This window comes from Spironucleus salmonicida, chromosome 4 (assembly GCF_000497125.1).
Source record: "Spironucleus salmonicida strain ATCC 50377 chromosome 4, whole genome shotgun sequence".
Taxonomy (NCBI): Eukaryota; Fornicata; order Diplomonadida; family Hexamitidae; genus Spironucleus; species Spironucleus salmonicida.
Genome location: NC_090599.1, coordinates 1153669 through 1166471, shown reverse-complemented (window position 1 = coordinate 1166471; position 12803 = coordinate 1153669). Strand labels below are relative to the sequence as shown.

At 34.9% G+C, this 12803-nt stretch overlaps 12 protein-coding genes across 12 annotated transcripts; 6 read left to right on the top strand and 6 right to left on the bottom strand. All coding sequences in view use genetic code 6, as the record gives it.

Annotated features, from left to right (window-relative positions):
* Positions 1 to 70: 70 nt before the first annotated feature.
* On the top strand, positions 71 to 391 carry SS50377_24233 (uncharacterized protein; the record flags this gene model as incomplete). The annotated part of the gene is made up of 1 exon (XM_067908081.1): positions 71 to 391. One exon carries the CDS (start codon positions 71 to 73, stop codon positions 389 to 391), a length of 321 nt encoding a protein of 106 aa, XP_067765055.1.
* A 214-nt stretch (positions 392 to 605) lies between these two features.
* Positions 606 to 1976, bottom strand: SS50377_24232 (uncharacterized protein; the record flags this gene model as incomplete). The annotated part of the gene is made up of 1 exon (XM_067908080.1): positions 606 to 1976. The coding sequence occupies one exon, from the start codon at positions 1974 to 1976 to the stop codon at positions 606 to 608; it is 1371 nt and encodes a 456-aa protein (XP_067765054.1).
* A 56-nt stretch (positions 1977 to 2032) lies between these two features.
* On the bottom strand, positions 2033 to 4135 carry SS50377_24231 (ATP-dependent DNA helicase; the record flags this gene model as incomplete). Its single annotated transcript, XM_067908079.1, has 1 exon — positions 2033 to 4135. One exon carries the CDS (start codon positions 4133 to 4135, stop codon positions 2033 to 2035), a length of 2103 nt encoding a protein of 700 aa, XP_067765053.1.
* A 61-nt stretch (positions 4136 to 4196) lies between these two features.
* On the bottom strand, positions 4197 to 4940 carry SS50377_24230 (putative FixW protein; the record flags this gene model as incomplete). The annotated part of the gene is made up of 1 exon (XM_067908078.1): positions 4197 to 4940. One exon carries the CDS (start codon positions 4938 to 4940, stop codon positions 4197 to 4199), a length of 744 nt encoding a protein of 247 aa, XP_067765052.1.
* Positions 4941 to 5816: 876 nt separating this feature from the next.
* Positions 5817 to 6803, top strand: SS50377_24229 (uncharacterized protein; the record flags this gene model as incomplete). The annotated part of the gene is made up of 1 exon (XM_067908077.1): positions 5817 to 6803. The coding sequence occupies one exon, from the start codon at positions 5817 to 5819 to the stop codon at positions 6801 to 6803; it is 987 nt and encodes a 328-aa protein (XP_067765051.1).
* Positions 6804 to 6882: 79 nt separating this feature from the next.
* On the top strand, positions 6883 to 7059 carry SS50377_24228 (uncharacterized protein; the record flags this gene model as incomplete). Its single annotated transcript, XM_067908076.1, has 1 exon — positions 6883 to 7059. The coding sequence occupies one exon, from the start codon at positions 6883 to 6885 to the stop codon at positions 7057 to 7059; it is 177 nt and encodes a 58-aa protein (XP_067765050.1).
* A 339-nt stretch (positions 7060 to 7398) lies between these two features.
* Positions 7399 to 7821, top strand: SS50377_24227 (Calmodulin; the record flags this gene model as incomplete). The annotated part of the gene is made up of 1 exon (XM_067908075.1): positions 7399 to 7821. The coding sequence occupies one exon, from the start codon at positions 7399 to 7401 to the stop codon at positions 7819 to 7821; it is 423 nt and encodes a 140-aa protein (XP_067765049.1).
* A 13-nt stretch (positions 7822 to 7834) lies between these two features.
* On the bottom strand, positions 7835 to 9187 carry SS50377_24226 (Cation diffusion facilitator family transport protein; the record flags this gene model as incomplete). Its single annotated transcript, XM_067908074.1, has 1 exon — positions 7835 to 9187. One exon carries the CDS (start codon positions 9185 to 9187, stop codon positions 7835 to 7837), a length of 1353 nt encoding a protein of 450 aa, XP_067765048.1.
* Positions 9188 to 9360: 173 nt separating this feature from the next.
* Positions 9361 to 9882, bottom strand: SS50377_24225 (DNA-directed RNA polymerase; the record flags this gene model as incomplete). The annotated part of the gene is made up of 1 exon (XM_067908073.1): positions 9361 to 9882. One exon carries the CDS (start codon positions 9880 to 9882, stop codon positions 9361 to 9363), a length of 522 nt encoding a protein of 173 aa, XP_067765047.1.
* Positions 9883 to 10003: 121 nt separating this feature from the next.
* SS50377_24224 (uncharacterized protein) lies at positions 10004 to 10183 on the bottom strand (the record flags this gene model as incomplete). The annotated part of the gene is made up of 1 exon (XM_067908072.1): positions 10004 to 10183. The coding sequence occupies one exon, from the start codon at positions 10181 to 10183 to the stop codon at positions 10004 to 10006; it is 180 nt and encodes a 59-aa protein (XP_067765046.1).
* A 253-nt stretch (positions 10184 to 10436) lies between these two features.
* SS50377_24223 (uncharacterized protein) lies at positions 10437 to 10994 on the top strand (the record flags this gene model as incomplete). The annotated part of the gene is made up of 1 exon (XM_067908071.1): positions 10437 to 10994. One exon carries the CDS (start codon positions 10437 to 10439, stop codon positions 10992 to 10994), a length of 558 nt encoding a protein of 185 aa, XP_067765045.1.
* A 330-nt stretch (positions 10995 to 11324) lies between these two features.
* On the top strand, positions 11325 to 12575 carry SS50377_24222 (uncharacterized protein; the record flags this gene model as incomplete). The annotated part of the gene is made up of 1 exon (XM_067908070.1): positions 11325 to 12575. One exon carries the CDS (start codon positions 11325 to 11327, stop codon positions 12573 to 12575), a length of 1251 nt encoding a protein of 416 aa, XP_067765044.1.
* Between the last annotated feature and the right edge of the window lie 228 nt (positions 12576 to 12803).

Sequence of the window (12803 nt, the reverse complement as noted above, 5' to 3'; positions counted from 1 at the left end):
GATAATTTAATCTAAAAATAAATTATTTGTTTTCAGTTTAGGAAATGTAGTTGTTACTTACCCATACACAATGATAAAAATTAAAAAATTCTTCCATAAAATGGCAAGAACACCATTATAACTTCTTATTCTAGTATTATAGATAGCAATATCAATTCCTCTACTATGTGTCATATAATCAACTATGCAGTTCCTGAAACCTCCTCATTGTTAAAAATGGATAGACATTTTGTTTAAACTTAATAATTAAAAAATTGTCGCACATGACCTCATAAAGAGAACTACGGCATATGAACGCTTTTATGAGAAGATCGAACGAAATATGAGTATAATAAAAAGCAACTAGAGAGTGCTAACAATAAATTCGGCCGATAAATCTGACTCCAAGTGAATTTATACTCACTCTACTTTAATAATACAATACTCCCATTATTAGACTATATTTACCTATAAGCGTTATTTTAGTTATGATTTGAGTCTAGCAACCGTCGTTTTCATGAGGAATGTTCCACCCCGTGAAAGCCGACTCGCTGTGGGAGCTATTGCGATGTTGCGGTCTTATTTGAGGCAGAAATTGATTCTATTATTTACTACCTTCAATTCGCTCATGAAAATATAACGCTTAGTCTCGTATGATGAGATTAGGAGCATTTCCCGCAAAACCAAAACTGTGTTTCCGCTCTTTATGCGTTCAAACAGTTAAGCTCCACACGAAATTCGTGTTTACCACCTAGAAGTTGCTTAATTACTAACTTTTCAGAAATAGAAACGATACCAGATTTGTCTCCTAGGATATATATAAGGTGAATTTTTTAAGGGTTGACCCGTCCTGCTGATTACAAGCACACATAATTACCATCAGTAAATACGTCTAAACTTGTCTATCCTACGACTCTCAAATCTTTATTCCCCAATTAATATTTACGTCGAAGTCTCCGATTAAAGATCTCTAACCCATCCTCAATAATTTTTATTACATCCTTATTAGCAAGTTAAGTATTTTATATACATACACGCCCATTTAAGTACTATCTTTCAAAACACTTAACTACCTCATCAGGACGCTCAGATACCATTTTGTGTGTTGCAAGATAACTTTTCTCTTTATTAATACATTTAGGTAAAATATGTAAACTCACATGCCCTAGTTCTGTATCACTAATCTAGAAATACCTTGGAAAACTGTCCGTTAAGCACCAAGTAAAATCAGCGTGATACCATCCTTTGCCAAGCTGTAATAAATTCCAGGCGTGGAACTCACCAGATTTCGTATTGCCTACAGTCCCTATAACATTAAGACCAAGCATACGCCCTAGTAAACAAAAGAGTTTAGTAATTCCTGCACAAACTGCTACCCCAAGAAACGGCCCATTAGGAGAATATTAACTGGCAGTCTGGTCTGCAACGTTTCCACCAAATATAACAGCAGTTTATGTAAAATGGAGATAGGCTTCAGGTAGTGATGATGCTGTCAACCTATTTCGTGCTATAAAATAATTGCAGTTGTGAATAAGCTCTTTATGGAGGCCAATAGCATTTGCTCGATAAACAATATGAATTTTTGTGATAAATTTTCCTTCTAAGTAAGGTCCCAAATCAGCAAAATATAACTCAGGTACCTAGAATTTGATGAAAAATTGAGCATACTAGTAATCAGAAAGCTTTGTACGCATGAGAGGTGAAACCGTAACTGTAGGATCTAAAGATGCCATGGAAGTAACGAGCGAATTAATAAGGGAGCGCTGACAAAGTGATGCCTAGGTAAAGAAATATGTATGCTTATAAGGATATGTTTTTGCAGGAGCAGGGGTTGGGACCTCGACTGGTTTTTTTATGACTGGGGTTTTAGGCGTTGATCTAGTAAGAATAGTTGATTACTATTATAATTTTTCAGAACTAGGGATTGTTCCATTGTATTTTGGAGTAAATGGAACTAGCCGTTTAGGTTTTCTAAGAAATATACGAATATGTTTCATTTTTTGGAGCGGGAAAAACTTATCACTTAAACTTGTAGGAAATCTAGCAACTTCTTTCACAAAAATTTTAAATAATATTCAAAATCAAAGAAATTCTTAGGTGTTTATTTTTCAGGTTCCTCATGAATAGCATTACTTTCCATATTTATATCTTGGAGAATAGGAATAATAGGGACATCTTCTTATGTTAATTTTGGCTAAGATTCTATAGTAGGTGATTATAATTTCTATACTGGTTCTACCAGATTATCAGAATCACTAATATCGACCACATCAGCTGCTTTTATGAAAACTACTTCAGTATTTTTTGGTTTTATTGTTAGTTTACCTCTTTTCAAGCTAGGCGATTATGTGCATATTTGTTATGACTTTTGTTATATATATGTTTATAAATCTTACTAATGAACAGGAAACGAAGGTGATGCCTATTCTGATGTTAATTCGTTTTAAATAGGACTGGAGGCTGCTAAGGAGAACAATGGTAATTCTAAGGTAGGTGATTTTTTAATGTTGTGTGGGCTTTTAACACGTAAATCTACTGACTTTGGTATAGAATCGTACTCTTTAGTAAGTTAAATATCTGACTCGATTGTAAATGACTATATTAGGTTATTTCCTGACGGAAATAAACCTAACTCTTCAATACTTTTAACTTCTTCGCAGAATACCATACTGCTTTAATCAGCTGTTATTTTATCAAAATTAATTCCAGTCACCACCAAACCTTCTAATGATCTTATTCTACTAAGAGCCACATAAACTTACCCATTTTCAAAGCAATTCTTTAAATCCATAACAGCCGCATCTAAAGTTAAACCTTATGATTTGTGGATAGATATTGCATAAGATAACTATAACGGAAGTTATTTACGTAGGCCAACTCTATCTTTTCCATTAGAGCCTATCTGTTCTGTATCAATACTTTTTATTGGAACAGTAGAAGAACTAAATTTTACGAATACTTCAACTTCATCTAATATCACATTTAGTATCTAACTTTCAGTTTTAGATTTGATCTCCACTATTATACCAACTGATCCATTACACAGCCCAGCAGTAACATCTATATTTTTTGTTAACATGACTTATGCTCCAATTGAGAATAAGATTTATGCCTCTGGCTTTTCTATCTTATCAGTTATACCTTCATCTAACGCATTAACTGTGAAAACTTACCTTTTCTGAGAATTAAGCCTAGATATGTTAAATTATTCGACCTGCGTTTTGTAAGCATACAACCTTATAGGAAAAACTGGCGGTACATACTTTGCCTGCCTGATCTGAATTTCAGCATTTTTAGTCTGATGAAGAAGCTCAAGCTTCTTAAAAAATCCCATTTTAAGACTTTGCTACTCTGAATTTAAAATAAATTATTTCATGTTTTCAATGTTCTATTTCCACTAACCATATGAAAATTTTAATTTGCTCTCCTCGTCCCTGTTGATCTCCTGTTCGGTTTTCTTACGCGATAAAATCAAATTTTTAACCTGGTCGTCAACCTAACCGTTTCGGATCTTGTTCAGCATGTTGATAAGCTGGTCGTCTTGCTATCTGAATTGAACAGTTAGCTTGACGCACATAATTTTTGAGAAGTAGCTGCTCTCGAACAGCAACTTCGGCCGGCCCTACTTTTTTATTGGTGGTAGTTGCATGAAGTCACCACAGAGTACCAATTACACATCCCCGAAGAATTTGCTCGATCTTTTTACCTTCCGGAGAAGCAGCTCCAGGGTGTCGAAAACTGATCCCTGGAGCATCGAAACTTCGTCAATCAGGATAGTCTGTAACGCATTCAACCGCTCGCGCAGCGGAGGGCGCACGAGTGCCATTTTTAACTGTTTTTACACATTCGTCTCGGGGTCCTCCGTGTCAAAATTTAGAGGTGATGCAAATAGGGAGTGCAGCGTTTACCCTGCGATATTTACGGCAGCAATTCCTGTCATTGCAGTCACAGCCAGCTGTTCTGGTAGCAAAAGTCGTTACAGACCCTGAATTATCGCTCGGATGAGGAAAGATTTACCAGATCCCGCCTGACCGGTGAAAAATACAGATTTACGCTCAAAAACTACCATATCATACACCTATTTCTGCTCTAATGATAATTACAGGTATGTTGGATCACGTTTAGCTGTTAGTTTGGCAGACAAAGAATAAAACATTAAATGAAGTAGGAAAATAATATAATTATAATTATTATATAATAATTGAATTTTAAATGCTTCAGATTCCTAAACTGCAGACAAACTGATCCAGCTGGCTGGGATGGCCGCTGAATATTTGGGTTCCATCTTTATCGTAAACAAAACAATGTGGAATGCCCTATACCCCCTGGAGACCCATAATATGCTAAACCACCCCGCTTCCGTCAAATCCAACGTTGTACAGCTTCATTTCGGGATTTCCCTTCAGAAACCCTTCCAGTTTTCCGGTAGGTTCAGAAGAAACACTGATCAAGTTTATCCTATTATTATAAGTGTCTTGGAACTTTGCTAAATGGGGAATCATCTATTTGCAGGGCCCACACCAAGTAGCAAAGCATTCTATTACTGTTGGGACGTTTTTTACAAACGGTACTGGGTTAGTAATAAGCTGAATAGAAGTCAGATTTGGTATTATAAACTTCTAGAATTCCTGGTATTTTTATGTCAAAATTGGTCCACTTGGGATGGCGGTCAACCCTGTTTTTATTTGCTTTACTCCTTCAGGAAATCTATTTAAGGCAACCAATGCATCATAAGCACGTATGTATCCTTTTTCAAATTTGGAAGCTAAGGTAATTGTCTCCGTTGCGTCTTTTAAGGCAAATGCGAAATTTTTATCTTAGTAATAGGCATTAGATCGATTAGAAAATATAATATGATTAGATGGGTCTATTTATATTGCTTCAGAATATAGCTATATGGAGTCGTAAATACGGCCCTGTTTAAGGGCTTCATTACCTTGCGTTTTCAGATCGTCTGACATTATTTTATTGCTATAAAATAGTATTATATTTCTATATGTTTGTTGTATTTTTGGTATAAATGAAAAGAGTACAAATTAAATAGCTAGCGTTCCCGTAAGCGATTCAATAACATTATTAAAAACAAGTTATTGGCAATGTCAAGCTTAATTTGCACTCTTATATATATATTGTAATAACTCAATTAAGTAAGGGTAGCTAGTAAAAAAATCTAATGGCACATAATCGCAGAAGGTTTTGGAAAAGTTCTAAAACTATGATAAAATTGACAATTTATCCGGTGTATTTTAATGTAAGTAAAACAATTCTGATTATAACAATAATTGTAATTTTACTTCAAGTTTTTAATATGAAGACAAAGAAAATCATCTAAATACAATTTATTAAAACTTGGTATGTGATACAAATATATATAACTTTTGGAAAATTCTTAAGAAATCATAGATAAAGTATGACCTTTAAGCTTACATTAATAGTTTTCTTGCAAAACCAATTAAAGTAATAGATATTGTTGCCTACAAGAAGGAACAACTGAAATAAATAATATTATTTTTCATATACCATAAGGCATTTCAGTATTCGTAGAAGGAATAAAATCTGTACATTATTAAGAAGTAAACATGTTATAAAAAATGTAAATCGATTTTAAAGACTCCTGAAATGTTAGAAGAAGAATGTATTGTTGATAATAAATTCACATAACGGCTAGAAGAATATTATCATTATCAACACCAGCGAGTTGAGTTAATTGAAACCTTATATAGAAAAAATAATATCAGCTAACTTAGAAATTACAAGTCGGACGAAATAATTTGAGGTATTCTACAGAGAAAACAAAATTAATGAAATATGTAGTATATATTATATAATATTTTAAAATGCCACTTACAGCGCTTCCCTCATTTATTCTCAAAAACGCTTCTGGCATCAAAAAACCTGCAACCCATCCAGCCACGAATCGCTCGTACTCCCCATAACGCTACTTTCTCTACAAACCTCCTAAACCGCTCGTGGCTAAAACTCCATTTCACTTCATTCTGACAGTTTTCACGACCCATGAATCGTTCTAGCGCATCCTAGACACCTTTAACCAGTTGATCAGACTAAACCGCCCGCTACAGTCGAAGTTGACTGCAGGGGTTCTAGTTTTCTCGAAAACACCTCCCCAGCCCGTTGAAGTGCCCTCAACGGAATATCTGTCAGCCTTTGCACACAGATCCGCCGAAATTATCTTCAAATCTCTGAGTTTCCAGGTTACCCTAGTATTTTCACGCGTTTCCGCGCGTGAGATGCACGTCGGCGTGGCGACCTCCACAGCATTCGGGCTCGAGGGCGCTTTCCAGGTCGGTCTGGACTTCGCAAACTTGCTCCGAAACTATCGCCCAGAAGCCTGCATTTCGGTGCCGAACTTCGGCCAAAATGCGCTGGAAGTCGCAAGCTTCGTCGAGAAAACCGATCGCCAGCGGCTTAACTTCTGCCTCTCCACCGTCGCGCTCGTGCTCGACCTGCAACTCCTCAACGTTGAGCTGCTCGCATTCCTGGTCTGGCAAGCAATTCTGAGCCGCGTAAAAAATATTTAATTCGACCTCCTTTCCACGTACTTGAACGACCTTAAAACTTTCGCTCCTTCCGGAAAAAAATTCCTCTTCAAAAGGAGCGAAAACTTCGTTTTCCGGAACGAAAAAATCACTGAAAATGCATTTCTCGTGACCGGGAAGATCGTCGAAAGCGGCGCGTTCTGCATCGCCCAGATCAACGCCCGGAACGATCTCGAGCTGCAGATCAGCAGCATCGAGGAGTGGGATTTGCGAGAGATGCAGAACGAGTTGCAGGCAGATTTGGGAGGAATGTGGCAGAGGAAGTGAAAGTCAAATTTGAATTGAATTTTGAATGCGCAAGTCGGATTTCGTCCAAAATTGAACGCGCTAAAAATTCACTCCAAAAATGCCCGTTTCCGGGCGTTCGCTGCCAGGGCCTTTTGGTTTTGGCCCAAAATTACGATGTTTCGCTGAATTATGTCGCAGGTGTTCTCGCACCTCAACGCGCGCTGTGCAATCCTCAGCGTGGTCTGCCTCTCTCGCGCCATTTGGATCAGCAGATTCGTACGCTTTCGGTAGCTGAATTCGTTGAGAAACTGACGCGAGGAAGCGAATACAGCGCAGATATGCAGTGCAAGCGCCGCCCAGACTACCAAAATGAGTCCCCACAGAAAGGAATTCAGCATTTTCGCTGTTTCTGTAAGTACGATTTATTTGGTATAAAATGTTCACTTGTTGGAATTTATTTATTGAATATAGACGGTGGTTGGGAGTTTAGATGTCTTAATTGTATAATTAGATTAAAGTTTTTCGCTTTGGTAATTTATGACTCAAAAGCGTATTAATATATTTATTGTGAAATCAGTTTAAATGAACATATTAATAAGTTTATATATAAAGTTATTCATATTTTTTTACTTAAATGGGCTGTAGTGCAGGTGTATAAACTCTTGACATGAAAAAGATAGATGATAATAAAGACGGTAAAATATCAATGTTAGAACTAGAACCTTATGCGTAAGAATTATCAGCTAGATTCGGGTTCACCATAGATTAGATTTTAATGGCATTCGATTTAGATAATAGTGGTTTTCTCGAAAAGAAAGAATTTAAATCGTTTAGCGAACTACATTAATATTAAGATAGAGATGAATTTTTGTTTAAAGCGTTAGATCAGAAAGGCAATAATTCACTTAACATACCTCTGGTTAGTAACATGTTATTTAATTTTTTCAATGTGAAACTAAGCGAAATGGAGATTTACTGCTTATTGGGCAAGACTAAGAAAATTAATTACTAAGACTTTAAATTTCTTGTTAGTGCATTAGAAAATAAATAGTTTTGAATGACCAAATCAATCACTATATTTTTTGTATTTAGTCTTCACAGCACATACCAGTGAATGCTTTGCAACCTTATTTAACGAAACATGCATCAAGATCCTTCTCATTATCATCAACAAACTCAACAGCCACTGTAGTATTATGAATATCATGTTTATGGAATACTTCCTTGACATCCGATACAACCGTCTCATATTAATCTAGCATACTTTTACGCATTACTATATGAACATGGCCAACTTATTTTTCAGGAGTAAATGCCCAAGAGTGAACCTCATGAACACCCGCTACGTGCTTAACTGTTAATATTTGTTATTTCAACATTATTGAATCGACTTATGAATGTAGAAGAAGTATCTTACCAGAATCCCGTAATAATGGTATTGATGAATTTACCAAAATACCTACCATGATTAATGAGCAGCTAGGATCAATATATGAGATGCCAGGAAGATGAGCCCCAAACTTTTAGGATAATGCGGCAATAATAACTATTATCGAGCCAATAAAATCGCCCAATACATGAAGGAAAACCCCATGCATGGCCATATCAACCTTTTTCGTCTTTTTCTATTCTTAGAGCTTATCACTATGATTCACCTTATGTTCTATTTCATTAGAAACTTATATCGTACCAGATTCTACTGTAACTTCAGCATGATCATGTTAGCAACAATGATCATGTTCTTCTTCATGATCATGGGATTCTTTTTCATAATTATTATCGCAGCCTAAGAGATTCTCTTTATTACATTGATCTTCATCATGTTCATGATGGTCATGAATGGTCTCATGTTCATCACATTCCTCATGACTCTCGTGATCGTGTTCATGATCATGACCATGAGAATGACCGTGAGAATGGCCGTGAGAATGATCGTGACCGTGACTGTGTCCTCCATGATTATGACCAAATAAGAACATTCCTACAATATTAACGACTAAACCACCAATAGCAACATAAAGAACTAAGTCAACATCGCTTATTGGTGTTGGAGTTATAAATTTCTGAATTATTTCAGTGAGTAAAAAGAATGCAGTTGAAACTAAGAAACTAGCATTAAAGAAAGCTCCAAGAATCTCATATCTTTAGTATCCGAATGTATACTCTCCACTAGCTTTTCTTTTACCAATTTTTATGGATATATATCCAATAACAAGAGCGGATGCATCAGAAATCATATGGAATGCATCTCCTACCAATGTGAGTGAATTACCATAAATACCAACAATAAGCTCTGCAAACATATATCCTACAACCATAACCATCATTAGGATCATTCTTGTATTTCTTGTATCTCCCCCTGACTTAGCAGTAGGACGTATGACTTAGTCTTTTTAAGCCTTAACAGATTTGCACTTCGCCATTTATAAACACAATTTTTGGGTAATGACAGTTTATTAAATAGGTAATGACAGAATATAAATTATACTTTATCACATTAATATATTATTATAAAAACAGAAAATTTAAAAAAGAAACAATAAAATATAATATTAAATGTATTTTATAGGCAAATATGAATTAAAATATAATTCACTCATCTCCACCATCTAAGATCCCCAAGGCCGGGTTCATCCATGCTAGCCTAAATTTCAATACCTTCACCATTTACCTTTACATCAATAACTCTAACAAAACATGTATTACCATTTTGAATATAATTTTCTACTCCTTAAAATCTCCAGATCCACTCTTAACCATCAAATTCGCTTCCCTCAAATAAGTTTAATCTAGCAACAACCACCGAGCCAAATGGGGTCGAAAGTTATATTTGACTTAAATTTTATTACTCTACCTGTGCCCAAATACGCTCACCACGGAAAGGCCTAAAAACTATAGCTTCAAATGTAGCTTCAAGTGATAAATTACCCATATTTTATAAGATTTTTGGTTAAGTATATGAAATTACTTTTGATATTGCAACACAAATTCCCTGTTTATCAAGCTACCTTCCTGTAAATTATTATCGTAAAGAAATCTCAACTGCTTCTTTAAACGGAATGTTAAGCAGATTAGCCTATAGATTAATTTGGTGAGTTGAAGTGAACTAAATTAGCATTATGAAAAGGAAAAGAAAAGGAAAATAATTATTATCCATAATTACCAATCTGCGTTAGAATAGACTATAATGTCAATATAACTATAAAATCACTTAATAGTATGACATTTACCCTTGTCAGTCATTATTCATCGTTAATGGCTCTATCTGCTTTCTTAAAAATGAACCTTTTTAAGCTAGCTTTAGGAGTTAAAACTTTATCATAGGAAACTATATTATCTGTATTCGTGTCTATAATTAAAATAGGGTGCTCTACTTTGAATTTCCTAGACATAAATTTTGATAACCGAACTTAAGACATTTTATAAAGAATAAAATAATCAGTTATATTGTTATATGTATTGAGATTATTGTTGAGTATAAAATATATGTTCTAAAGTATACGGCATCAACTGAAACTATTAGAAAAACTAGAATCTTGTTACGAATCATTTATTTAAAGTAATTTATTTATTTGATTCTAAAAATAAACTCTCATACTTAGTGAGTTTCCGGATATTATAAACCAAAAGCTTAGAGTTATTATATAATATAAATATTAATATCATTAAAATATGAACCTTATTCTATAATCATACTATTTATTTGCAACTATGATGAATACAAAAATTGATGAGAAGAAACTTATCAACATTATAAATAATCACGACCATATAAATCTTATCACCATGAAATCTAGTTTTGAAAGTTAATTTAACAAATCGTTTAATTAAGTTATTAAGTCACAGATTTATCATCCGTCGGACCTAATAATTATAACATACTTTAGCGATAAAAAAGTCCTTAAAGATGCAATAATTTAATAACTTTACAACCCAACCAATTTTACCGAATCTTATATTTTGTTGGAAGATAGATAGTTTGTCTTAAACGATATTTACCCTCTTATTTCTATGGACCTTATTGATAAACTAGAGTCTAATTAACAGGCTAAATAGGATATTCTATACAGCTAACTAGAAAATTCCTAGGGACGGTAAAACTATTAAGAATTTTCCTTCTTATGGTTTTATTTTAGCGATATAATTGTTTAAAATACAAATAAATTTAAAGTTTTATTAACCTAAGAAAAAGGGTTAGTAAATGAATTTTTAAATACAATACTGAGATGAGTAATTATTATGGGTGTAATTACTTTTTATTTCACGAACCATACTTTTACCTAATAATTTCAATTTTGCTTATAATGAATTAATCGTCGTAATTTTATTTGATCATTAAGTATATAATCTACTTTTAAATTAATTATCAACATTATTGTTCTTCAAAAATGTTTATACTAATTTACTTATTTTATAAATAATATGAAATACTTTTTTCTTAAATTTTTACTAATCTAAATCAATCGTATGATTCTACTTTCCTTTACAATCAAAATTTGCGTTATTATATACTATAAAGCATATTTTATCAATTTATTTTCATTCCACTCCTCTTAAATAATGTCAGCCATTCCTGCACTTCCTCCCCGTCCCAGCTTTGACGCCGTAAAAGCTGAGCAGCAGAAAGTTTAAAAATAATAGAAACAAATTTTAGACCAAATCTAAGTTTTGAAGTCAAAATAGGCTTCATCAACTGATTCCGGCTCTAAAAATAGTATGCAAGAGAATAAGACCAAGTTAGCTGAATTAAACGCCAAAATCGACACTATTTAGAAGCAGCAAGACGCTTTCCAGCTAATTTTCTAGAACCCGAAACTCGACGAGCTGAAAAAAGTTTTAGGCCATATCAAGCCTTCCAGAGAAGCTATTTAGACCTAAATTTCTTCATTAGAGTACATTTTCGCCCACGAAAGGCATACGAAGCAAGAAGAAGGCACCCTAAGGACCAAAATCACAGCTCTCGAGAAAATCCAAATTCAGCTCCCAGACATCGACGAAGAGCAGGTAGAAGCCGCCAGAACCTCCTACAAGCTCCTAAACAGCGAGAAAAAGGACCTTTTAATAACCAGAAAAGACCTTCGGAATACCATGAACACGGAATTCGAACTGATCAAAAAAGAAAGAGAAGAGAATTCGCTTATTAAGCAGGAAACTGACGTCTTATACGCCGAAATTAAGCAAAAATACGCAGAAATCGACAAGCTCAAAATCGTTCACCAGCAGCTTTTTGACGCCTTCAAAGCCCAGGCGACTCAATTCGACGAAATCAAGAAACTGCACGATGAGGCCTACAAGGAAACGCAGGAAATCAGGAAAAATTGCCTTCCGATAAACAAAAAACTCGTGGAATTGAATGTCAAATTCAGCGAAAAATTCGGAAAATACGAAATCGAGAAAATCGATTTCGCGTCGAGAATCGAAAGCGACGAAATGCCGAAGCAAAAACTCATTTCGTGGATCGATTCGCAGCTCGAAATCGCGCAAATGAGCGCCCAGAAAGTGGTCGTTTCGAGCGCCAAAAGGCAGCGCCAGGAGAGCAAGAAAACCGCGTTTTTCGACTATAGCGGAATCGCCGTTTTCGCGGATGCGGGCTTCAACTTTAACGATTTTGCCGATTTGGAGTCGAAAATTGCGCTCAAAAAACAGCTTTGCGAGGGCGGCGAAGAGCAGAAAATGAAGCAACTTGAGGTCGTTAAAAGCAAAATTGAGGCTGTTTTGGCCGAATTGGTCGTTTGTGGGGCCGAATGGGCTTACGTAGACAAGGTTGAGATTGTCAGGAGGGATGACAGAGAGAGGAAGGGCGAAAAGTGATGGGATGTCAATTGGGTATATAATAATGGTAGTTAAAAATTGTGGAGTGGAAAGAAAAGAAAAATAAGGGAATTTCGTAAATTGTTGTAATTAATGTATAATAATGTGTGGAGTTTGTGAAATTTAGGGTGGAGCGGAGAGTTAAATTTTCAATTAATTGGATGTAATTAGTAGAGATTTTCGGATTTGCGGGCTGCTTAATAGGGGAAAATATAAACTTCTGTCTAT